Source organism: Aquarana catesbeiana, linkage group LG12 (genome assembly GCF_042186555.1).
Source record: "Aquarana catesbeiana isolate 2022-GZ linkage group LG12, ASM4218655v1, whole genome shotgun sequence".
In the NCBI taxonomy this organism is placed as follows: Eukaryota; Metazoa; Chordata; class Amphibia; order Anura; family Ranidae; genus Aquarana; species Aquarana catesbeiana.
In genome coordinates this window covers 49,640,226-49,666,636 of record NC_133335.1, presented here as the reverse complement: position 1 = coordinate 49,666,636, position 26,411 = coordinate 49,640,226, and the positions used below count along the sequence as shown (strand labels likewise).

The 26,411-nt window shown below is 42.4% G+C and overlaps 1 protein-coding gene across 3 annotated transcripts in view; it reads left to right on the top strand.

Moving 5' to 3' along the window:
* Positions 1–25,956, top strand: part of LOC141114197 (myosin light chain kinase, smooth muscle-like) — a 141,440-nt gene extending 115,484 nt beyond the window's left edge. For all 3 annotated transcript variants that reach the window (XM_073607738.1, XM_073607737.1, XM_073607736.1), the window contains exons 14-18: positions 3,101–3,253; positions 4,531–4,651; positions 13,533–13,614; positions 15,526–15,657; positions 23,202–25,956. In XM_073607738.1, the coding sequence (XP_073463839.1) occupies positions 3,101–3,253; positions 4,531–4,651; positions 13,533–13,614; positions 15,526–15,657; positions 23,202–23,452 (739 nt within the window). In that variant the 3' untranslated portion in view covers positions 23,453–25,956. The remainder of the gene's footprint in view (positions 1–3,100; positions 3,254–4,530; positions 4,652–13,532; positions 13,615–15,525; positions 15,658–23,201) is intronic.
* Positions 25,957–26,411: the final 455 nt, after the last annotated feature.

Genomic DNA, 26,411 nt, shown 5'->3' with positions numbered 1-26,411 from the left:
AGGGTATCGTAAGGGTCGCCGAGCGCTTGATTCACGACGGTGTCTTTTGATGTTTTAAAAGCCATATTGGGTCAGTTACGTTCAGTCTGCTCGGACTCTTATGAACAGACTTTGTTTCAGGCTGCCTTTTTGGTTGCTTTTTTTGGGGCACTTCGTATTAGCGAACTGGTCAGCCCTTCTAAGAGGGTGGCTGGGGGATTAATGGTTGAGGACGTGGCTTGTTTCGAGTCCTCAGTTAGGATCTGGATTCGGCGATCCAAGACGGATCAGAGTGGAAAAGGCTTGCTGGTAAAGGCTTTTTGGGGGTAATGATCCCCCATTTTGTCCGGTGCTTGCCTTGGAACAATTTTTGCGGGTTCGACCGAGGACCGGCGGTGCTCTGTTCATACATGCAGATGGTTTGGGTTTATCGAAATTTCAATTTATAGCCGTTTTCCGTAAATGCCTGGCGGCATCTGTGTTTAATCCTCTTGAATATGCTTCTCATTCCTTTCGTATTGGGGCAGCCACTGAGGCGTCCCGGTGGGGGCTGGATGAGAAAATTGTTAGGCAAATTGGTAGGTGGGAGTCTAACCGATTTCGTTTGTATGTTAGGCCTCACTTGTAAGAGTAAGTTTAGGTGAAGGGGTTTTCTTACTTTTCTTGTACTGTTGGGTTGGTGTGGTTTGTCTATTTCCTGTGTGGTGCATTGTTTTGTTTTTCTTTTCAGATGCCCAGAGATGTCTCGTGTGGATAATGGGACACTCTCTTGTGTTTTGGGGGGCTAGGAGGGCAGAAGTTCGACCTAATGGCAGACAGTTGAGTCTTAGAGATTTGGGTAATGTCAGGTGGATAGGGATCCCAGGCATGCTATGGGGCCGGGTAGTCCCAGAGGTTTCTCACTTTGCTAGGCTGGATAAATATCCCGATGTTTTGATTCTTCATGTGGGAGGTAACGATCTAGCCATCCGCTCTGGCAGGGAGTTGATCAGGGAGGTGAAGTTCGATTTTCTTCGACTTCGCTCCGAGTGCCCTGGTATGATTATCTGGTCAGATATCGTGGCTCGTACAGCCTGGCGGATGGCTAGATCGGTTGCAAAAATCAATAAAGCAAGGATTAAAGTAAACAAAGAAATAGGGAGGTTTTTTGTTCGGTATGGTGGCTTAGTTATCCGCCATTTAGATTTGGAGAAGGACACGTGGCAGTTTCTTAGGGGTGATGGTGTCCACCTTAATGCGGTCTGGACGGATCTATGGATGCTAGATTTGGAGGATGGGCTACAATGAGCTGTTCAGGTGTGGAGGGGCGTCCAAGTGTAAAGCATTACTCTTGGAGCGCGGTGGCGGTTGTGGTCCTTGACGGAGGTCTATTCCGGGTTATTGGATAAATGGTGGGGATACATCTGAGGTATGGAATCTTCGAGTGGGTACGTTACGACGTATATCAGTGTTTAAGAACGGTGGGTGTCTGAGGTCAGCTGGTTTAGGCTCCGAGCCGACATTTGCGGCTGGGGTCGCAGCCCAGCGATCTGATGCCTCAGACACAAAATAATTTTGGCAAGATGGCACCGTCAGGGACCTCCAATCTTGGTAGCCGGATAAGTCAGTTATGTTTAGGTTATGTTTATAGAAAGTTATGTTTAATAAATAGACCGTGTTCGGCCATTTTAACTCCACTTATGTCTTGGGTGGTCATTTAATGTAATTAATGAGGGAGAAGTGGAGGGGTGGGTTTGATGTTACAGGGTATTGGAGGAGCAGGTTATGTCTTGACTACCCTAGTCACGGCATTATTTAACAATAGTCAAAGCAGCTACAAGGTTTGTTTTTATCTAGACGCCCTCATAGGATACTTCTAGATCCTATAAACTCTAGTCCTAGCTATCACCTTCTTATTGTTAATCTTACATTATTATTTCCGGCACTTCTCCGTTCTCACACCCAGATACTGCGCAGGGAAAAATTTGTATATATAAAAGTGACCCAACAGATCAGATCTACATACTGTTCCATTTATTGGTCCTGGTACAGCATATTTATAGTACACATTCAGGATATAGCCCACCAATGGGATATTGCCAATCCAAGCCATGCCAAACGCCTCCCCCATGTACATACAGTTATTCATAGCATTTCTTGCCTGTCAATGTTCAGACAGTTTTTAATAACAATACACATTCTATCACATCACTTTGATCTAGGCGTTAGTTTTGTGGTAGGACAAAACTAAATCAAAACTTCCATCTTCTCCTATAGAAACATCTCTTACCTCTAACTTCAGAGCATCTCTTACCTCTAACTTCAGAGCAACATATTTAAAGTAGTAATAACCCAAAACAAGAAATGTATATTGGGGGGCTCTAAACCACCTCTTTGAGGCCCCTTACCTGCATGGGTAAAGGTGAACGAACCCAATAACTGGCAAAAGGATTTGGAATTCTGTTCAGCCAGATTTGTAATCCACAGAGAAATTGTATCTGTTGCATTTCTTACAGGCTTACCCACAGTTCGTGTATGGGGTTTAGTGAATTGGCTGATGGCACCACCATACAATCTCACAGGATCTTTACCATCACACCTTGGTATAGTGATATTATTGTCCTTTTGGTCACATAAAGCAACCGGCATCACAGGCTGATATTTCAAGGCCTCATAGGGTCCCCTTTTTCAAGGCAGAGGTTCACTCCATTGCGAGTAAGGGAACCCGGCAGTGTAGCCTTACGGCTTCATGCCAGGGACCCTACTGCGCATGCGCGAGGCTCCACTCCTCTCTCCTACTGGCCCGGGGAAGGAGGAGGAGGGAGCCCCAGCGATGACGCAAATACCTGCGGCTGAGGCTCCTGGAAGTGGAGACAGGATACCTGTGAAAGACAGGTATCCTGTCCCCCCCCCCCCCCCCCCCGAAAGGTGCCAAATGTGGCACCGGAGCAGGGAGAAGGAGTACAATGAGCGAAAGTTCCACTTTTGGGTGGAACGCCGCTTTAACTTTTTAACAGTTTTTTGGCTCTGCTAAATGCACCTTTGGGACTTTGATGTTAGAAGCAGGTAGGTTATACTGTATATGTGGTGTGGAATGTTTTTAAGCATCAAACCAGCATCTTCTGCTTTTCCTTCTCTCCAGGCTCTGTGGAGATTCCCCCTTCCAAGGTGACAATGATGCGGAGACCCTGAGGAATATCACTTCTGGAAGCTGGGATTTTGATGATGAGACTGATGCCATTCTTACTGACTCTGCCAAAGATTTCATTAGAAGGCTTCTGCAGAAGAACATGAGGTGAGCTGTGGGGACTGAGATTAGGAGAATGTAAACGGCCCTTCAGTTTAGAAAAGGATAACTATTTATAAGCGCTGATTCGTAAAGCTCAAGTCCAGCCCCCCCCCCCTCTTAAAGCAGTTCTAAACCCAAAAGCAAACCAGATTATATTGCAGCTCAATGTTACAGCCTTATTCCAAAAGTGATAAAATTTATTTTCCTCACAAACAATACCCCATAATGACAACATGAAAGAAGTTTGTTTGAAATCTTTGCAAATGTGTTTATTTGAGGGATTAGAACTTGGATGGGGTAAAGGAATTTATGGGATGCCCCGAAGATTTACAAAGTATGTACAATCCTCTTCACCTCCAGCACAACTCTTGCTACAGACTATTCCTTCCTCTTCCTCCAGCACAACTCTTTAGGCACAACTAGAACATGGACAGGCCTGACTCTGGTTCCAGCCAGGCCCTAGCAAGAGCCCTTTGAAGGCAGCAACCATAGTTCTGGTGCTAGCTGATCCCAGTCAGCCCTCTTCAGGCCCTGTCAGCCCTCCTGGCTGCAGCTGCCTGTCTCCACCGCCCATGACACCTCCGTTCTCACTGGCTCTACATCCATCTCAGACTGCATCCTCCCAATTCACTCCGGCATGCCTCCCCAGTTTTCCTGGCTGTGTGTCACTCAAACACCTGATGAATCTCTCCTTGAGACTTGCCCGACACTTCCCCACTTCTATTCTAGAATCCTCTAGAAACCAGAGGGAGGTGACAGAGAAATGATGCTACATGTGAGTCACCTGCTGCTTCTCCAGGGCACTCCCAGCCCCACAGATCAAAACAAACAGGCCTAGCTTTTAGCTAGGCCTGACAAAATTTACCTGCATATAAAATTTTAACTCTAGCACCTATCTAGGTAGAGGGTGGTACACCAAACAAGTTTTGGCTGTAACATTTTTTTTTTTTTTTTTTTTCCTTGACTCTAAAGCTTATTACCTGAGAGGTGGCACTTGAGCTAAAGCTCTGGACCAGCTACCAATACTGACAAGCTGTTCAAAAAGCGTGCACATCTGAGGCACCTCTGCACAGGAATGGTTTTAGGCCATTGTGGCACTTCTGTACATGAACTGGTTTTAGTCTATTGTGTGAAATTACTTTGACCTGAAAACTGACCTGGCACGGTCACTGCGATACCCCTGTGTTTACAAAAATGGTGCCAGGTAGAGAACTGCCGAAGGGAATAGTCTTCACAATGCCACTACATTTTATAATTGGTGTTTACTGTATATCTCTGCCCAGATCCCGTCTCACTGCAGAGCAGGCTCTGGATCATCCATGGATCAAGGACAAAGACATTTCCAGCACAAAGACCCTACCTAAGGAGCGGATCAGAAAATTCCTGGCAAGGCAGAAGTGGCAGGTATGACCCCCTCTCCCCCAGCACCCCTTCTACACACACCCACCTCACCCAAACCCAGTGGTGGCTGGTGTGTTCTTTTGTTTGTGTTTTAATCGGGTGCTTCAAACCCCCCCCCCCCCCCCGCCCAATATGCATCGGGCATCCTGAAAGGGGCCAGACGCAAGGATGGGGGGGGGGCGCCCATGTGCCCTAATGCACGCCTGCCCAAACCCCTTATTGTCCTATCTCATTGGAGATTTAGGAAGTAGTTCTAGTCAAAACCTCTCTTCATATAAACCCTTAATAAGCTTATAGTGCAAATGATCTATTTAAAAAAAAAAAAAAATATATATATATATATATATATATATATATATATATATATATATATATATATATATATATATATATATATATATATATATATATATATATATATATATATATATATATATATATATATATATATATATATATATATATGTATATATGTATGTATGTGTATATGTATATATATATATATATATGTATGTATGTATGTATGTATGTATGTATATATATATATATATATATATATATATATATATATATATAATATTTTTTTTTTTTTTTTTTTTTTTTTTAAATAGATCATTTGCACTATAAGCTTATTAAGGGTTTATATGAAGAGAGTTGTATGCAAAGAGCTGCGCTTAGGACAGTAGTTTAGGTGTGCTGCCTCCCTTAAAAGAGCTTCCCTAGGGATTCTCTACTACCTAGAATTATATTACCAGGGGTTGTGGCGCTTCCTGTAGGGTAATAAATGGGAGGGGTGGTTACCCAGATGGTTTCCTTCAGTAGATCCCAATGGAGGTAACTGGTACCTACCAGGAAGAGAAAACCTTAGTTACCGTGAGGGTATGTGTGTCTGCACCTACACACACATATCCCCATGCACCCGTGTGTATCAGCAGATATAAATGAATAAATAGATGAGCAATGTCTTCAAAGGGTCTGGCCTGAGGCCCCTAATAATGTGGTAAATTTACACCTTATGCCACCACTAGTGAAAATATCAATACCATATATACATACTACTGGTCTAAAATAAACCATCAAAATAAACCTTTGCTCATCGTGCAGAGAAAACACATGTAAGTATGAGTAAAAGACATTACATAATATCAAAATAGTGCCAATAAACGTAATGAAATCAATTAAGTCCAAAGAAACAATTTAAATCCTTAAAGTGAAAAGACTTATGTGAAAAAACTTTTTAGTGAAACAGTTTTTTGTTCAGATCCAACGTTTCAACAATTCCGTGACTTGAGTGCTCTCGAAAAATTCCTGTGACTTTTGTGCACCCCCTTTCGGGTCCCCACTCACCAGATCCAACAGCCCCAAAAGGGGCGACCAGCATAAGATGTCTCAATCACGATCTCCTTTCCACGATAGTTATACGGGCTCCCCAAGGTGGTTTCCGTGCCTCTGATTTTCCCAATGGATTCCTCCAATCTCAGATGGAACAGGCTGCAAGGGGAGTTGCGGTCCAAATATTCTCTCCCCCACCTTCCTACCGAGCATCCAAATAGTTTCCCACTATTGGTTTCAATGTTCGCAGTGGCTCCCTCATAGAAAGAAAAAATAGGAAGCTCCCATGGTGTAGTATATATAAAACGCTTTAATTCAAAAGGACTCCATCAGCTTACAGCGGAGTAAAAAATAGTAAAATAAATATGCCATAAATTTAACTAAATAAAACAACCAGTGAATAAAAACAGATTAGCTCACTCAGAGATACCCTGAGAACAGGCCCGTAGCGGTAAAAAATGTTGAAAATACGTGCCGCTGGTTAGAGCTGTTTGCGCTCCACCTGCGTTCCAGCTAGGGCCCGTACCCGGAAGTGACGTAGCGTGCGTGGCGTCGTTGTACGCGTTTTGTCATAGGACGTCTTTAGCAACGATGCCACCACGCCACGCGCTACGTTCTTTAATAGGGAGCCATCAAGCTAGATCCGCCCCATGCTTCTGACAGTCCAATCCATCCGTGACAAGGCGGAGCAATATTCCCACCTTGTCTGGAGTGTCAGCAGAGGTGGTTATACTGCTTTCCTCGTAATTAGCCCAGCTACTAGCATTGCAAACTATATTTCTATCCTGTATTTTACACATTGTCCCTAGGGCAAATAAGTAGTAAAAATCCATTACCTTAAGACATTACATTAACATAGGGCAACTAAATAAATAATAGGAAATGATGAAAAATCTACCCCAGATGAAATAAATAATTAAATAAAAATAAAAATAAAAATAAAAATAATAATAAAATAAAAATAATAACCTTTCCATCGGCTTAACCTTAATCTCAACCACTTTCTAAACTCCCCCTATGCCCTCATGTTATGTCATCAAGCAATCAGCATAAGTCCTACTGGGGGAAAAAAGGGAAGTGTTTAACCAATAATGCATCAAGGGGCTTGAGCATAAACTAATAGGGAGTATTTTTGAGCCCCATTTATTTACTTAAAGGAGGTCCTTGGGGTGCTGTTACCCATAATGTTACAGGTTGAAAATACCAGATCGAAAATAACAATAGTAGTTCTAGTAAAAGCATACAGAAATTAACTATGTTCCAAAATTAGGGGGTGTGGGCTTTTTGGAGTTTTTGCCATTAGGCCTAATCAATTCTAGAAAGAGGTTTTGCCATTAGGCCTAATCAATTCTAGAAAGAGGTTTGGGGTCACCCCCATATTATTAGTGTGAGTGGTCAGGGGGCTAGATGTCCACTACCTAACACCTTAAGTCCATAAAGGACCAGCAATAGGTGAATTATTACCAAATTTAAATATGTGTACCCCTGTGTCTTACGGGTTGGCCAGAAAACAGTTTAAATCGATATCCAGGTTGAGGCCCCTGGGGGCAAGGGACCCCAACCTGTATATCCATGCGGTTTCATTTTGGGATATGAGTGTGGTTTTATTACCCCCTCGCCAATGATCCTTCACACAGTCAATCCCATAAAAGATCATTCCTGTGGGGTCCCGGTTGTGTACTGTGTCAAAGTGGCGGGAGAGATGGTGTTTTGGGAACCCTTTTTTGATGTTTTTAATATGTTCCCGTATTCTCACATAAAGGGGTCGGGTAGTTCTGCCCACATATTGCATTTGGCACGGACATTCGATGACGTAGGTCACGTGCGTACTTTGACATGTGATAAGTTCCCTGATCTGATATTGTTTGTAATCTGATCTTGATTTGAAGGTTTCCCTTTTCCGGGGTTGCTTTTTGGTGACCCTGCATGGTAAGCATTTTTGGCACTTATAAAACCCTTTCATGTCTGGAAAAATTCGAGTCGTCTTAGGGGGATTAATAACATTATGTACTAGAAGATGTCGTAAATTGGGCGCTTTTCGATATATTATCTTGGGTTTCTTGGGTAATATACCTGCTAGTGTTCTGTCCTCTTTTAAGATAGGCCAGTACTTCTTCAGGATCTCCTCGAATTCTTTGTATTGAGAATTGAACCCTGTAATAAACGTCAGTTCTACGTTATTTTTCTTCCTTTTAGATTTTGTTAATAAATTCTTGCGGTCTAGATTTGCTATATCCCCCTTCAGCTTATTCAACGAATCTAGGTTGTATCCTTTTTCATGGAACCGCTCCACCAGGGTGCTTGCTTGTTCCAAATAATCATCCATAGTTACGCAGTTCCTCCTTAATCTCGTTAGCTGGCCTTTGGGGATATTACCCTTCCACTGGGGGTGATGGCAACTGTTAATGGGAATATACCCATTTCTGTCGGTTGCCTTAAAAAAGGTCTTCGTACACAGGCCATCATTCTTCTTAAATATTTCAAGGTCAAGATATTCAATCCTTTGGGGGTCCCATTTCCCTGTGAAGGTTAAACCGTATTTATTATTATTCAACTCTTGCAAGAAATTTTCAAAGGTCTCAGATGTTCCTTCCCAGAATATGATTAGGTCGTCTATATACCTCCGGTACAGTTTCACTTGTGGTATGTCCCTAGCATAAATGTACTCCTCTTCCCACATGTTCATGAGTAAGTTGGCCACACTAGGTGCGTACCTTGCGCCCATAGCGACTCCCTTGGTTTGAACGTAATAGTTTTGGTCATACCAAAAATAATTACAGGACATCGCTAACTCCAGGCCTTCAAGTATGAAGTCAATCTGTTCTTGCCTCATGCTGGTAAGCTCATGGAGAGCTTTTTCCACACCCAACAAGCCATCCTGTTGTACAATGCTAGTGTATAACGAATTCACGTCAATAGTGGCTAGCAGGTAATTTTGTGTCCCATCCATTTGCTGTAATTCTTCTAGAAGTTGGGCACTATCACGTAAATAGGATTTTCCCTTCTTAACAAGTGGTTTGAGGAATACGTCTAGGTACTCTCCCAACCTGGAAAACACTGAATTAATACCACTAATTATAGGTCTTCCAGGTGGTTTATGTAATCGTTTGTGAATTTTAGGTGTGTAATAAATCACCGGAGTTTTTGTGGAATTTGAAACCAAATATTCTGCTTCTTTAGTATTTAGGATCCCAATCTGTTTTCCTTTGTTTACATAAGCTTTCAATTTCTTTTCATACGTGCGTTTGGGGTTCTTCCTAAGTTTGTTATAGGTATTTTCTACCTGAAGCAAGTTCCCCATCTCCTCTTCATAATCTCTCTTATTTAGTATTACTAGCCCTCCCCCTTTATCTGCGGGTCTTATGACCACCTCCTTTCTTTTACTCAGAGACTTTATTATTAATTATTTATTTTTATTTTTATTTTTATTTAATTATTTATTTCATCTGGGGTAGATTTTTCATCATTTCCTATTATTTATTTAGTTGCCCTATGTTAATGTAATGTCTTAAGTTAATGGATTTTTACTACTTATTTGCCCTAGGGACAATGTGTAAAATACAGGATAGAAATATAGTTTGCAATGCTAGTAGCTGGGCTAATTACGAGGAAAGCAGTATAACCACCTCTGCTGACACTCCAGACAAGGTGGGAATATTGCTCCGCCTTGTCACGGATGGATTGGACTGTCAGAAGCATGGGGCGGATCTAGCTTGATGGCTCCCTATTAAAGAACGTAGCGCGTGGCGTGGTGGCATCGTTGCTAAAGACGACCTATGACGAAACGCGTACAACGACGCCACGCACGCTACGTCACTTCCGGGTACGGGCCCTAGCTGGAACGCAGGTGGAGCGCAAACAGCTCTAACCAGCGGCACGTATTTTCAACATTTTTTACCGCTACGGGCCTGTTCTCAGGGTATCTCTGAGTGAGCTAATCTGTTTTTATTCACTGGTTGTTTTATTTAGTTAAATTTATGGCATATTTATTTTACTATTTTTTACTCCGCTGTAAGCTGATGGAGTCCTTTTGAATTAAAGCGTTTTATATATACTACACCATGGGAGCTTCCTATTTTTTCTTTCTATGAGGGAGCCACTGCGAACATTGAAACCAATAGTGGGAAACTATTTGGATGCTCGGTAGGAAGGTGGGGGAGAGAATATTTGGACCGCAACTCCCCTTGCAGCCTGTTCCATCTGAGATTGGAGGAATCCATTGGGAAAATCAGAGGCACGGAAACCACCTTGGGGAGCCCGTATAACTATCGTGGAAAGGAGATCGTGATTGAGACATCTTATGCTGGTCGCCCCTTTTGGGGCTGTTGGATCTGGTGAGTGGGGACCCGAAAGGGGGTGCACAAAAGTCACAGGAATTTTTCGAGAGCACTCAAGTCACGGAATTGTTGAAACGTTGGATCTGAACAAAAAACTGTTTCACTAAAAAGTTTTTTCACATAAGTCTTTTCACTTTAAGGATTTAAATTGTTTCTTTGGACTTAATTGATTTCATTACGTTTATTGGCACTATTTTGATATTATGTAATGTCTTTTACTCATACTTACATGTGTTTTCTCTGCACGATGAGCAAAGGTTTATTTTGATGGTTTATTTTAGACCAGTAGTATGTATATATGGTATTGATATTTTCACTTAGTGGTGGCATAAGGTGTAAATTTACCACATTATTAGGGGCCTCAGGCCAGACCCTTTGAAGACATTGCTCATCTATTTATTCATTTATATCTGCTGATACACACGGGTGCATGGGGATATGTGTGTGTAGGTGCAGACACACATACCCTCACGGTAACTAAGGTTTTCTCTCCCTGGTAGGTACCAGTTACCTCCATTGGGATCTACTGAAGGAAACCATCTGGGTAACCACCCCTCCCATTTATTACCCTACAGGAAGCGCCACAACCCCTGGTAATATAATTATATGAAGAGAGGTTTTGACTAGAACTACTTCCTAAATCTCCAATGAGATAGGACAATAAGGGGTTTGGGCAATATAAACATTTCTCAACTTTAAGCAATCAAGCATTAACAATTCTGAAACTATAAGCATGTGTAAGAAAAAATTTACTTTCTAAAAAAAAATTTGTGGAATAATCCCCCAAAAAAATCCATATAAGTATCGTCTTCCACCTCCTGTTAATAAGCAAAATGTAATCTAAAATAAAGTGCCAGTGCAATCCTCCACCTGTGCTCATTGGCCCCTCACCTCGCGTTATGGCGAGTCATAGCAACCGTTCTCTCTACTTGACTCTCTCCTTCGTAGATCTAATCATGGGATGGCAGTCATACGTAACAGAACATAAAGAATCTAGTGCTCTTCATTTGCGTCCTGGGTCTGGACTTGTTAACCCCCCAAAAAAAAAAAAAAAAAAAAAAAAAAAAGGGGACCCTGCTCCTTTTACCCCCTTCCTGACCAGAGCACTTTTTGCGATTCGGCACTGCATTGTTTTAACTGACAATTGCGCGGTCGTGCAACGTGGCTCTCAAACACAATTGACGTCCTTTTTTTTCCCACAAATAGCTTTCTTTTGGTGGTATTTGATCACCTCTGCGATTTTTTTTTTTTTTTTTTTTTTTTTGCGCTATAAACAAAATAAGAGCGACAATTTTGAAAAAATTCATAATTTTTTACATTTTGCTATAATAAATATCCCCCAAAAATATATAAAAAAAACAATTTTTTTTCCTCAGTTTAGGCCGATACTTTATTCTTCTACATATTTTTGGTAAAAAAAAAATCGCAATAAGCGTTTATTGATTGGTTTGCGCACAAGTTATAGCGTTTATAAAATGGGGATAGTTTTATGGCATTTTTATTAATTTTTTTTTTTTTTACTAGTAATGGCAGCGATCAGCGATTTTTATTGTGACTGCGACGTTATGGCGGACATGTCAGACATTTTTGGGACCATTGTCATTTATACAGCGATCACTGCGATTAAAAATGCACTGATTACTGTGTAAATGACACTGGCAGTGAAGGGGTTAACCACCAGCGGGCGGGGAGGGGTTAAGTATGTCCTAGGGGAGTGATTCTAACTGTAGGGGGGATGGGCTGTGTGTGTCACTACGCTGATCAGTGCTCCCGATGACTTGTCACTAGGCAGAACGGGGAGATGCTCTTTACATCAGCATCTCCCTGTTCGTCCTCTCCGTGAGGCGATCGCTGGTATCCCCGCAGCGATCGAGTCCGCGCGACCCGACTCACAGAGCTCCCGGCCGGCACGCACGCCGCCGGCGGCGCGCACGCAATGGCACGGCGGGGAATTCAAATGGACGTACCTGTAAGTCCATTTGCCCAGACGTGCCATTCTGCCGACATACATCGGCGTGCACTGGTCGGGAAGTGGTTAAAGCATGTTGTATGACACAGGGTTGTCCTGTGTCATTTGGCCCCCTGTAAGACCTAAAGAGCATGGTTGATCCTGCCAGTTTCTCCCCACCCTTCTGTAAACTGACCACGGTGTATGATGGCTGCTGAGCCCTGACGCTGTGGTCAGTTTACGTGCTTCTGTCTTCAGCAGCCTGCTATCTGCTCTTCTCTCTGCTCCACCCCTCTGTGTGTGAGGCCGCCCCTCCCTGCTGCTCTCATAACACTAACCTGTATAGACCATCAGCACTGCCTCCTATTACAGTGTCCCTCTCTGTGAATGACTTTATAAATGCTGCAAATGCCTCATTTCACAGCCAAGATTGCAATCACATGACCAGCCAGCTCTCTCCTCCTCTCCTCCAGACTGACATCAGCAGGGGATTCTCAGCCCCTCCCACCGCATCTCAGAGGAGAAAAGGAGAAAGCCGGCCAGTCATGTGATTGCAATCTCGACAGTGAAATTGGGTATTTTTAGCATTTATTTTTATAAATCGCACAGAGGGGGATACTACAATAGGAGGCAGTGCTGATGGTGTATACAGGTTAGAATGGCCTAACAACCACTTTAAGGCGTTGCGCTGCACTACTATATGGGTTTATGATTGGTTAAAGTGAGGTGAAAACACTTTCATGGTGCTGGCAACAATTTTATTGAAGATTTACTTATTTTTTCACTTTATAGAATTGTCTTTTACAATCTAAATTTGCTTATGTAAAAGTGCATTTGTTCACTGCATTAGGCAATTGGAGGTTGCACTGATTTTAAGATCATCACATTTGAAAACCTCTCTTGAGCCCTGTACGGAATTTCGGGCGGCATTGGTCAGTTCAATAGAAACCGGCCGACATTTGGTCCGTGTGTACTGCAGATGGCCCAACAGAAGCCGGCTGAATGATTGCTAGCCGCTAACAATAATCATGTGTTCTGCAGGTGGGGACGGCTTCCCCTGCCGGCAGAACACAATGGTTTCACAGGAGGGAATCTAGATATTTTCTTTCCTGCAACCTGTGCCTGCAGGAATAAAAAAAAAAAATTGCTGTGTGTATGTTTTTGTGTGTGTGTGTGTGTGTGTGTGTGTGTGTTTGTGTATAAACACTGGCACTTGATAAGTAATAGAATGGGAAGGCTGAATGACTAAACCTGATCTCTCCTGCAGAAAACGGGTAAAGCCGTCCTGGCTCTGAAGAGGATGGCGTTGCTCAGTAACCGGTCCGATCACAACTCTCCTGCCATAGAAGGTGCGCTATTCATCTGTCTTCCTTTCCTGCTATAATACACACAGTGTGAGATGAGTCACTGCAATGTTGTCACTTGAGACACCCACTCTAATGATCTGTCACTTTATCGGCTCACAGCCCATAATCGCTTTGTGACGCCATCGCAGGGCCTCGTGCATCAAGCTGTTAAAACGGATGTAAATTTCCCTATAGCCACCAGTCTTAGTCACACAACAACGTTCTCTAATGGGGTAAAGTTAAATATGATTGGTACCTATGGGGGAGGCAAGGGAAGACCTCTGCTCTTCACACGATCTATAAGGCTAATTAAGCGCAACACTAACATTTTAAATGTATTCATTTTTTTTTTTCATGAGCACATTTCCTGTATTTGGTAACTTTTTCAAAAAAATTTTTTTTTTAATTTTGTTTAGTTGCTTACCTGCTGTGCCTCAGAAAAGTGACCCCAATTCAGATTGCTTTTCAATGGCAAGCAGTTTCTCAAGCAGTGAGGACTCCTCCTCTTCACCATCGGTTGTAACCCTGCAATTGTTACACCAACACTCTGCTGTAAGGCATTTGCGGCGCTTCTCCTTTCACTTGAATAAGCTACTGCTTCTGTCGCAATTGACGGGCAGTAAGCTCAAAGTGTTACTAAACCCAGGACCCGGCATTCTCTATATCTGGCTTCCCACAGTGCACAGAACATGGAAATGCAATGTTTTTAGTAAATATAAACTGCTAAATACCTTTTCTCATCAGCAGTATATAGCAGTCTTGTGACTGCCATCAGTGTCTGGTTAAAGCTTGTAGGAGGAGTTTTCATACTGCTATGATTGTCCTATGAGGCTGCAGGACACTTGTGACTCTTGTGGATCAGTTCAGGGGGATCAGTTCTTGGCTTGGCCCCTTCCTTTCCTGATTTGACAGATCGGTAACGGTCACTGCTGTGTGTTTATCACGGATACATAGTAAATTGTTTACTATGCTTCAGTTTTGAATGAACAGGAAGCCTCAGAACAGTTCCCATTCATTCACTGTGCAGTGCAGCAAAGGCTGCAGATAAAGGGACTGATGAATCTACAGTATGTCCTAAATCCCTTTCCTTGTCAAATGTGAGACATCAGAGGCTTGTTTAGACCCCTGATATTTCACCAAAGCCCCTCCAAAAGGGCAGATAAAAAATAGTGTAAATATAAAATAATAAAAAAAAAAGTGAAAACCTTTTTTAAATTTAAAAAAACTTTAAGGACAGGTTCAAATGTGCTTTGCTCTCTGAAGAGCAGCCAGCATTTGGATCGCTCTTCAGAAAGCATTTGACAGGCCTGCTTTAACCCCGCACCAGCAAACCAATGCATGCAGTTGCAGAGCAGTGCTGTTGACTTGAATGAGTCTTGTTCCATGGTGTTATCATTTCTGCCATGGCATTTTAGTGAAGGTTATTGATATTTTCGGGGGGGGGGGGTTGAGGTAAGCTGTACGGGGCCCCAAGATTTCTAACAGCCCTGCCCAGTACCCCAGTGTATATAAGAGGGTGTTCTAGCGTTTAAAGATTGATGGCAGTAACCTTCTAATATTATGCTGGCCTGTTAGCATTACCCTTTGGAATGCTGATAATTTCCCTATAACCATTAACCTAGAGTTCAATTTAAAAATTTTTTTTTTATTAATTGTGAAATAAAAAAAAAAAATTCCACCGTGTGTCTGAAAAAGAACTGAAAATGAAATGGACTACAGCTACTGTGCTGGTTCCATATATGAATCCTTTGTGTGTTGAGGGATCACATTTCTCTCTATTGTATTGTTAGTATCCTGGGAGTAATGCAATTATCTTCAGTGTAAAACGAACCAGATGCATGAATGTCTCTAAGCATTTATTATCAGTGATGAATTCCGACTTTCCATAATTGTACATCTGCTGTCTTATTGTAGAGGTTGGTGAAAGTCAGGAGGTGTTCAGTTTCCTGCAAGAACAGCTCCAGAGGCCTCCTGTCTTCACTTCTCAGCTGGAGGACCAAACCGAGGTGGTGGGCAGTTCTGCTCGCTTCCATTGTCACATAGAAGGTAAGAAGCTGCCAGTGGGGTTCTCAAATCATGCATAACCCCAGATCTTTGTCATCTTTTCTGGTACAAGTTTAAAGGGCTGTCCCACTTTTGGATTGAACCTCTTTACCATGTTCTTTCTGAGCTATGAGGCCTTCAGTGTTCTGTGAGGGTCAGTTCCTTATGGTATAAAAAGATAAGTGCAAAATGTTGTCACGTGATTTTTGCGCAACTGTTTAAAGCAAATTTCCAGGAAAAAATATAATGAATTTTAGGGCAAGCACACACAATATACTGCCCATTGTTTGACTAAAAGATAAAGTTGTGCCCATGATATCGCAAAAATCACCAAAGATGACGTAGTAAAAGCTTTTACAGCTCGTTGGTTTAGAGTTAGGCCCCTTTCACACTGGGGCGGTAGGGGGCGTCGGCGGTAAAACAGCGCTATTTTTAGCGCTGTTTTACCGTGGTATTCGGCCGCTAGCGGTGTGGTTTTAACCCCCCGCTGGCGGCCGAAAAAGGGTTAAAACCCCTCGTACAGCGTGGCTATAGCCGCGCTATTACCGTGGTATAGCCGCGCTGTCCCATTGATTTCAAAGGGCAGGAGCGGTTTAGGAGCGGTGAATACACCGCTCCTTCACCGCCCCAAAGATGCGGCTCGCAGGACTTTTTTTATCGTCCTGCCAGCGCACCGCTTCAGTGTGAAAGCCCTTGGGCTTTCACACTGAACAAACAGCGGAGGCTGTTTAGGGGCGGTTTGCAGGCGCTATTTTTAGCGCAATAACGCCTGCAAACCGCCCCAGTGTGAAAGGGGCCTTAAACAGGAGCTCTTGTGCTAGAAATGTTTTATTCTCATTCTGATGTGTCACATGTTTGATGCAACCGCAGTTTACATACACATGTGCATCCTGGGCGTGCGTACGTATTACACGTATTATTTGCGCATGTGCACGAGGCAACGTGGGTTACAGCACTTTTTTTTATTTTTTTATTTTTTTTTTTTTAGATATATTGGGGGACTAATTGACCTCAATGTCTCCCCAGCCATTCACAGCATCTAACCAAGCACAGACCTGCTTGGTTAGATGTGTCCCCTGGCTGTACGGGCCAGTAAATGAAACCGGAAGTGATGTTGTTATCAATCATCATCCCCATTCATCGATCTATCTCTCTCTCTTTCTCTCTTTTTTTTCTCTTTCTTTATCTATCTATCTATCTATCTATCTATCTATCTATCTATCTATCTATCTATCTATCCATTCATCCCTTCATCCAACTATCTCTTTATCCATCCATCATTCATAATCTCCGGTTTGGATATGCCACGCTTTCACATGTTTCTTCCTCCAGAAGCTGGCAGATGTGGTCTCGGGCTCCTGGTAAGCGCAGGAGAGCTCGGGAACCACAAAGGATTCGGGGGGGGAGGGACCCCGTCGCCTGTTGCGTCAGAGCCGCCGCATCGCTTTAACTTTCAAGCCCACAGCCTGCTGAACAAATGGATCACAGGCAGCCATCAAGCACAAGATACTGCAGCCATCAGCTTGTGATTAACAGTGCTCTCTTTGGATGTAAAAAAAAGTACATCCAAAGGGCTTAACTGGTTACATTGAAATGGCAATAGGTGACAGAACATAGCTTTTGTCTGAACGGCGGCATAATGCTCATGTTAAAGGGTAGCTCCACTTTGTGGGAAAATAAAGTAAATAAATATTATAGAATATAAAATTGCTAGACAAGCCATATTGTAATTCAATGTGATAAAATTTTCCCTTTTCAGTCTGCAGCCTCTATAATTTTCTGTAAAATTCAAAGCAGTATGGCAACACGGAGGTGTTCTGTATATCATTGGTGTACCGAACGACCCTAGAAGTGTCATTTTTCTGCTTGTGTGATTTTTAGTTAACTGATTTTTTTTTTTTTTTTTTTTTTTCAGAAGTCTAATTTTTGGCATCTGCTGCAATAGGAATTAGTTTTGGTCCCCAAGGGTTAAATACTTCTAGAGAGAATCTTGCACTACAGCTTTTCTCATCAGAACATTGAAAGTGCACTAGGTGATTTATAATAAACCAGACTGTCCCATTCAGAATCCGTTTTCACGGGACATTAGGGTTGATTTTACTAAAGGCAAATCCACTCTGCACTACAAGTGCACTTGTAAGTGCAGTCGCTGTAGATCTGAGGGGAAGCTCTGCTGATTTTATCATCCATTCATGTACAAGCAAAAATGCTGTTTTTTATTTTCCTTGCATGACCCCCTCAGATCTACAGCGTCTGCACTTCCAAGTGCACTTGTAGTGCAAAGTGGATTTGTCTTTAGTAAATAACCCCCATAGTGAAGCAAACTGCTACAGAAAAAGGTAGGACTCTGCTGTAGAGTGTTTCAAGTCATTGCAATCGACCTAGATGACGCAGAGGGGGCTAGTGTGTTTTTTTTGTTTTATTTTTTTCCCCCAACAAAAGTGGAATTACAATTTACGCTGCTTGACTCGCTTTTGTCAATCTTTTTTTGAAACCACGCACTAGAAATAGATTGGCTGTAAGAAGCATAGTTCTGCTTTCAGGCACTTTTTAGAGGTGAGACCTAGGAGGATTCCGAGAAGGTTATGTCATTAATGAAGAAATGGGAAGCTTTCCTGTGTTAGGGTAAATGTATTCACATCCTGAAAGTAAGGGGGGAAAAAAAAAGTACAAATTAAGTTCTACACTAAAGAATGATTTGTTTTCTTATATGAACTTTCCCATCCCTTGGCTAGGGTCCTCCGAAACTGGTAAAGGTCACTAAGAGCACCGATAGATTTATTGGTGTGTGAGAAATAACTTTTAGGCAGGTTGCAGTTTGCATATTACAGGTGCATTTTGTGTTTTTTAATACACGTATTTGATCCATTGAAGTCTATGGAACCAAAAACCAGAAAAATTCCTGGCCCTTTCCATAAAATGCACAGATGTGAACTACATCCATAAGAAACCATGTTAAATGGACTGTAGTTTGTTTCTGCAAAACTGAAAACGCGCTAAAAAATGCATAGGCATGAAATAGGCCTGAGTGTTTTTACTAATCGCTTTAGAATGAACAGAAGAGCTGCTACTCTGCTGAAAATTGAGGGCTCAGCTACACTGACAACAGAGCATACAGTGCATCTGGAAAGTATTCACAGCACTTCACTTTTTCCACATTTTATGTTGCAGCCTTATTCCAAAATGGATTGCATTTATTTTCCTCAAATTTCTACAAGCAATACCCGATAATGACAACGTGAAAGAAGTTTGTTTGAAATCTTTGCAAATTTATTAAAAATAAAAAAACAAATAAATCCCATGTACATAAGTATTCACAGCCTTTGCTCAGTACTTAGTTGAAGCACCTTTGGCACCAATTACAGCCTCAAGTCTTTTTGAGTATGATGCTACACACTTGGCACACCTATTTTTGGGCAGTTTCTCCCATTCTTCTTTGCAGGACCTCTCAAGCTCCATCAGGTTGGATGGGGAGCATCTGTGTACAGCTATTTTTTCAGGTCTCTCCAGATATGTTCAATCGGGTTCAAGTCCGGGCTATGACTGGGCCACTCAAGGACATTCAGAGTTGTCCCGTAGCCACTCCTTTGTTATCTTGGCTGTGTGCTTAGGGTCATTGTCCTGTTGAAAGATGGACCTTCACCCCAGTCTGAGGTCCAAAGCGCTCTGGAGCAGGTTTTCAGTGCATTGCTGCATTCATCTTTCCCTCAATCCCAACTAGTCTCCCTGTTCATGAGCGTTGCCTGGTTTCCTCCAGACATGACGCTTGCCATTCAGGCCAAAGAGTTCAATATTTGTTTCATCAGGCCAGAGAGTTTTATTTCTCATGGTCTGAGAGTCCTTCAGCTGGCTTTTGGCAAACTCCTGGCAGGCTGCCATGTGCCTTTTACTGAGGAGTGGATTCCATCTGGCCACTCTACCTTACAGGCCTGATTGGTGGAGTGCTGCAGAGATGGTTGTTCTTCTGGAAGGTTTTCCTCTCTGACAGAACTCCAGCGTTTCTCTGTGGAGAGTGACCATCGGGTTATTGGTCACCTCCCTAAATAATGCCCTTCTCCCCCAATCGCTCAGTTTGGCTGGCAGCCTGCTCTAGAAAGAGTCCTGGTGGTTCCAAACTTATTCTATTTACGGACCATTGGGACCTTCAATGCTGCAGAAATTTTTCTGCACCCTTCCCCAGATCTGTGCCTCCTTACAATCCTGTCTCAGAGGTCTACAGATAATTCCTTGGACTTCATGGCTTGGTTTGTGCTCTGACATGCACTGTTAACTATGGGACCTTTTATATAGAAAGGTGTGTGGCCAGGATTTGGAAAGGCTCAATCAACTGAATTTACCACAGGTTGACTCCAATCAAGTTGCAGAAACATCTTAAGTGCCGGTTCACACAGGGGCGACCTGTCAGGCAACTTATCAGCCTGACAAGTCGCGTTCCATTCAGTACAATGAAACCGTTCTAATAGGAGCGACTCAAGTTGCTACGACTTAGAAAAAGATTCCTGTACTACTTCTATTAAAGGAGTCGTTTGCAAGCCGCTCTGAGCGGCTTCAGGGTCGGACAACTTTGAAGCTGCTCCTGTGTGAACTGGCACTAAGGATGATCACTGGAAACAGGATGCACCTGAGCTCAATTTTGAGTGTCATGACAAAGGCTGTGAGAATACTTTTATATACATGTGATTATTATTTTTTTTCATGTTTATTATTTTAGTAATGAATTTGCAAAGACTTCAAACAAACCTCTTTCACAGTTTGTTCATAAGTGAAGAGCCTTAACTACTTTCCGGATGCACTATAACTGTATACGGCACAGTGTAAAACCTAAAAATTTCAAAACTACATCTTTCATTTGTCTTTTATATCTGCCTGAACTTTAATATGCTCATATTTTGCTCCTCGCTGGGAGATTTTATTCTGACAGCAAGGACTGTGCACTGTCAGAATACAGTGGATCTCTCCCACTCTGCATTGTAAGGGTTAAATGCTCTTCTAATGTGAAAAGCAAAACAAATATACCGCGCTGTCGATTGAGGATGGTCAGTTAGCAGCCAGCACAGCAAGGGATCAATTGAAAGATATATAACATGTGGAAAGTAAGTGCAGCACTAATAAGTAGTCTCCGAATAAACTGAGACTAGAAAGTGTGAGTAAATGGATAAATCACAATATACGTGAACTACAAACCCTTAGACAGACAATAATAAACAAAGTGTAATGATGACAGTGTGCACATAATGCAAACAAATAGTGTCCAAAGATGATATCCAAAGGGCAAGTCGCTAATATATGAAACAGTCCGTGAAGGTGATCCAAAAAATATGATGATGGAAATATCCAAAACATGATTGAAAATGATCAAGAAGTGAACTGAGCATCAGTGTGAATAGAGGGCAACAAATTGTGCTTAAAACTTGCTGATATATGGTCCACCACCAGAGAATCAAAGACTTACCAGAGATTGACTCATTAGGTTTATACCTGTTTGAGTTCAATCAGGCTTGTGGTGTAACACACCCAAGGAAGACTACCTCGGTAGACACGACCTTGGTTAGATGATAAACTCCAGCAGTGGACCTCAATGGGATTTGTTTTAGAAGGGAGACCAGATGGATAGTTTCTCCAGTATAATGTGTTTACAGCAAAAGAGAAGAAGGAAGGCACATAGTGTGATTCCGTTTTTAAAACCGGAAAATATTTATTATAAAAAAAAATGCACTCACATTTTAGTGGATAAAAAGCGCTTCTGATAAAAAGCAGTGGCTTCAGCAGAGCATCTCCACGCGTTTCATCTCATAAGACTTCATCTAAATGCTCATCTAGCCTAGGTGGCGGGGAAAAAGGTATTTAACGAATTTCATGGTTGGCTTCTTCCATCTATAATGCCAGTCCACAACAGCATCCTTCTTATGGCATTTTGGGCTCCAGTTGCAAGCTCATCTTCCCTTGTCCTGTACATGATGATGCCAAGGGTGTGCCAGGAGCTCCGGACAGAGGAGAACCATAACCTTGGTAAACCACTTGCAAGCTATATAGATAGATCGATGGATAGGGCTCAATTTCAAGTCCTGAGCTACTAGCCAGGCCTTAGGGGTTGGGTGGGGCAACTGGTAGCGAGTAACCTTTATTCCACCCCTGAGCATACCTTCATAAATTATCTCATGAAATGACACTGAAATGTTTTGTGCAGAATGAAGTTACAAAAATAAATCCGATCAACTTCTTTATCAAGGCAGCCTCACCTGTGCTCATCAAGGCAGCCTCACCTGTGCTCATCAAGGCAGCCTCACCTGTGCTCATCAAGGCAGCCTCACCTGTGCATAGGAAGAGGATTGCCGGCGGGATTATCAGAGAGTGGGGAACATCGCTGTAACAGCTTTCATTTGAATTGCTACGTGTTCCCGACGCTCGCCGTCACATACAACAATGTTCCCCGCTCTCTGTTAATCCAGCCGCCTGCCATCCCCTCTCTTCCCCTCGGCAATCGCTGGGAGAACAGCTCCTATTCAACCCTTTTTGGCAGGGCTCGGCAGCCCGCGCAAGTGGAAAATTTGAGGGCTGGATATAGCACCCCTTGACTAAATGAGCATTTAACCTTTGCAGTGCCGGGAGCTCAGCTTTAAGGTCCAAGAGCAGAACTGTGTAAATCTCAGGACTGGGTAGAAGTACCTTGCAAAGGAAGCTTGGTGGTTACGGCTAATGCCTTTCTTTGGAAAGTATAGGTTTACCTACACAAGTCTATTATGTAAAAAAAATGTTCACATGTAGCATTGCTGGTTCTGGTAGCTAGCTTTTGTAAAAAGAAGTCCAAGGGCTATTGTATGCAGTATTGGGGCAGGGTTCATCCAGCACCCAGGCAAGGATGCAGAACTGTGTTCCCTCCCCATTATTAACGCATGCTATAGAATGGGTTTACTGCCTTGTGTCCATTCTCTGTCCCCTTGTTTCGCTGTGCCCAGGGCAGCCACCCCTCCTGGCCACCCCTTCTCCTGGCCCATTGTAGGTGGGCATATTGGCATATTTAGAACCTGCACTCCACATTTGCCAAAAGTACCACCCAACAATTGAGTTCAAAGGCAAGCCACAAATGCTTTTGTACTTTTACCATAAAAGTGACACTAATATTGTATGTAATTTAAATATATTTTTGTTTGACGGTCTGTTACACTGCCTTGTCTGGGCAAAAGTAAAAAAAAAAAAAACCTCTCTGCAATACATGCATTTTTTCCCCACGTTTTGTCTCATTAAATGTGCTGTAGGTACAGAAATACCTGTGATCCTGACAGAAATCCAGCGGAAATCCCACCCAGTCACTGTACATTCGTTCTAATTAGCTGCAGTTAGTTTCTGAAACCTTTTTTGCAGAACTGTACATTTTGTTATAACACTTCCCATAACCTTTTCTGAGTGTACAGTACCATGACTCCTCCAACACGTTCATTGGACTACTAGTAAAATCCCCACACTGGATAAAATAATACATAGTGAACTAGAGCTATATATTTTACATATTTCTTTTGGCGTTCTTCAAGTTTTTCTTCTTTCAACAGGTTTCCCAGACCCTGAAGTGCTGTGGTTTTTCTCTGGACAGGCGATCCAGGAGTCCAAGAAGTTTCAGATTGAGTATGAGGATTCTGGTAGCTGTACGTTGGTGATATCGGACGTGTCTCTGAGCGAAGTTGGGTTATACTCTTGCCAGGCCTCAAATGCCCATGGACACACTGAGACCTCAGCTAGACTAACTGTCCACCAATTACGAGCACAGCGACGCTCAAGGGAGTGGACTGAGAAGACCACCTGACTGCATTACCAAGGCAATTCACGTTAATTTTTATCTGTGTATAGGGGAACAGCATGATCTTCACCTTGTAAAGTCTTCTAGTCTGTATATAACCTGTTTTTTGAATTTTTTTTCCTTTTTTGGTATATGGCAGATTTAATCCCAGGGCTGTCCTACTACACACAATCTGAACTGGGCTTGATTTAAGGCAGAAAGCATTATCCCCATCTAATTGGTTTCACTGATTTGACAACTGGACTTTGAGGTCAAACGTTGACATTTTGAGTGTTGTACATCACCATTGGTTTTACGTTGCCTATTTAATATTAATTGTGGAATGTCATGAGATTTTATATATTAACATGGTGCAACCACATTGGTAATCCGAAACCAAGCTCTTGTATTGGTCGACATCCAGTGCCAACTCTTCAAAGGTGGTGCTACGGTAACCTGCCATTGTATTCAGAACATGGCTCATTTTTCTTTTGTAGTAATTCAGTCCCTGAATAATGATGCCACTTACTAAGACCTAGCCCATGGGTGCTCAACCTGTGGCCCTCCAGCTGTTGCGGAACTGAAAGTCCCATCAGGCCTCTGCCTTTGGGAGTCATGCTTGTAACTGTCCGCCTTGCAATGCCTCATGGGACTTGTAGTTTAGCAACAGCTGTAGGGCCACAGGTTGAGCACCCATGAGTTCTAGCCTGTCAATTTAGATAGTCAGATACCCCCCCCAAACTGACTTTTATTTACAGGCTAGACTGAATCAACCAATGACAATGTATATGTATTTGGAGATTTTCCAGGAGTGGTCTAGGCTAATCCCTGAAGACTCTTGCAATGCTGTAACAGAAGATTCCAGAAAGTCCAGCAGGGGGACATGGGTTCTCAATGTTGGCTGAGTAGACTTGAGAACCTGAGAGATATTAGAAGCCAGTCAGTGATCCAGCTGTCTGCCATCACCTGAAATATCAGACTGATCCCTGAAGAACGTGCTACTCATGACAGGTTCATTTCATGCACTACTGAAGTCTTTCACTCTTGGGTTCCCATGTAAAAGCTCTTTAGCGATGTGACTGAAACTTGTGGATTACACTGCAGCAAAGTGCCATTATTTTCATGTTTGTGTGTGTGTTTGCTTTTTTTGTTTTTGTTTTTTTTGTTTTTTGTTTATTTGAAAAAGTAAAAAAAAAAAAAAACTAAATTTTGGGCAGTATTTTTTTGAAGTGGGCAAGTCTTTGATCCCCCAGGTTTCCATGCATCCTGAGGCCCTAGAAGAGAGATCTTCCACTACCTCAGCAAGATTGTAGTAGGTCAAGAGCTTGGCTGTTGATCTGAACTACTGTTATGACCTTTTTAGTTAATGGTTTTCAAAATGTATGGCGGGAGAGGTGAAGATGGTGACACTGGCAGCAAGGAGCCAAGCTCTGTCATGCCAACGCTGCAGGCATGACACATGAGGTCCTCTTTACTCCACCTAAATTGAGATGTTTGAGATGGTCTTGTAGGTGGACTTGATTTTGGGAAAATTTCTGTTGGCAATAGTCCCCAATCAGATTGCAGGGGTGGTTCTGTCTGTGTCAGACAGGATCTGGAACCTTTTTGGTGATTGATTATTGCTGAGCTGATGGCAGCTACGATAAAATGTGATTGGCTCTCCCTGAGACACAAGACTAGGGCGAGAGCGATACATTCCTATAAACTGGCTAAGGATTTCCTTCCTACTTAGGCGACAGGGGAGAGTAATCCATATTTGTATCTACTCATAGCTAATGTAGAATAACAGGATTGACACAAGGCACTTATTTCAGAACACATATTCAACACTGCGAGAAAAAAAAAAGTTTAAAAAGAACAGGCCCTTTAGAAATTAAAAGCCATCTCAAGAAAACCTTTTTTCTCAATTCCTGTCCAGATGACGTGGTCACTGGGACAGAAAGTAATGTTGACTCTTAGACTGCAGTTAAATCCTGACAGAGGTTCTAACCCTCCCCCACACTAAATGGGGGGGGGGGGGGGGAGTTTGTCTGGGGTTATGCTTTAATAGACAATTCTAGGCTGATGTGTAATTTAACCTTTTGTTGGTAATGGCCCTTTTTCAAAGCACTGAAATCAATATTGAAAAATGCAGTTACTGCCAACAACTGGAGCTCCGTGATCTGAGAATAAAGTCGCTCATGTAGCTGAGCCCTTGCTGAACAAGCTACAATGGCAAATCTGACTACTTGACCATTCTGCACTGACGTGAGTGAGTTAGCAATACTGGCAGTATGTGACTTTGCCAGTAGAGGGCAGTAGAGCAACACAGCATTCTCTTCCAGCAAAGGAAACCCAAATTATGAATGACTGCCAATTTTTAAACAATGCATTTTTTTATGCCACGTTTGTTTTTGTATACTGGCTGCCAGATTATGAAAACCTGGTAGCTTCTAATACTACTGAGTTTTTAAAAGTGTTTTTTTGTATTGCTTAATATTGCTTAATATTCATTGTATAAACTGTGGAAAATAAAACGACTGACAAACCAATGACTGTCTCTGTTTTCTTTACCTATTTAGCGGTCTGCCTGGTAATCCATGCACAGGAGTTTCTAGCAGGCTGCAGAGAAATTATCTTCATAGCTATAATCAGGTGACCAAATAATCAAATTATAAGTGTTCATTAAGAAGGTAAAGCAGAACTCCACCCATAAAGGTTTTCTTCCTGTTTTGAGTGGTGTAGAATAGGGATCAGTCTCATCATAGGTTTTAAGTAGATTTTTAGTTTTATATAGTTGAGCCTTGGTTAGTATTTTAAAGCTATTTTATATCCTGTTGGACATACAAACCATAGTAACTTAGGCCGGTCACACACTGTTCGAATTCCTGCTGAACCGGCCGAGTTTTGAACCATTAATGGGCAGGCTGAATGTACCAAGTTGATCGATCAGCTTGGGTAAAGCCAGCCTGCTGGATTCTCTTGCACTTATCCCCCCCTCGGGAGA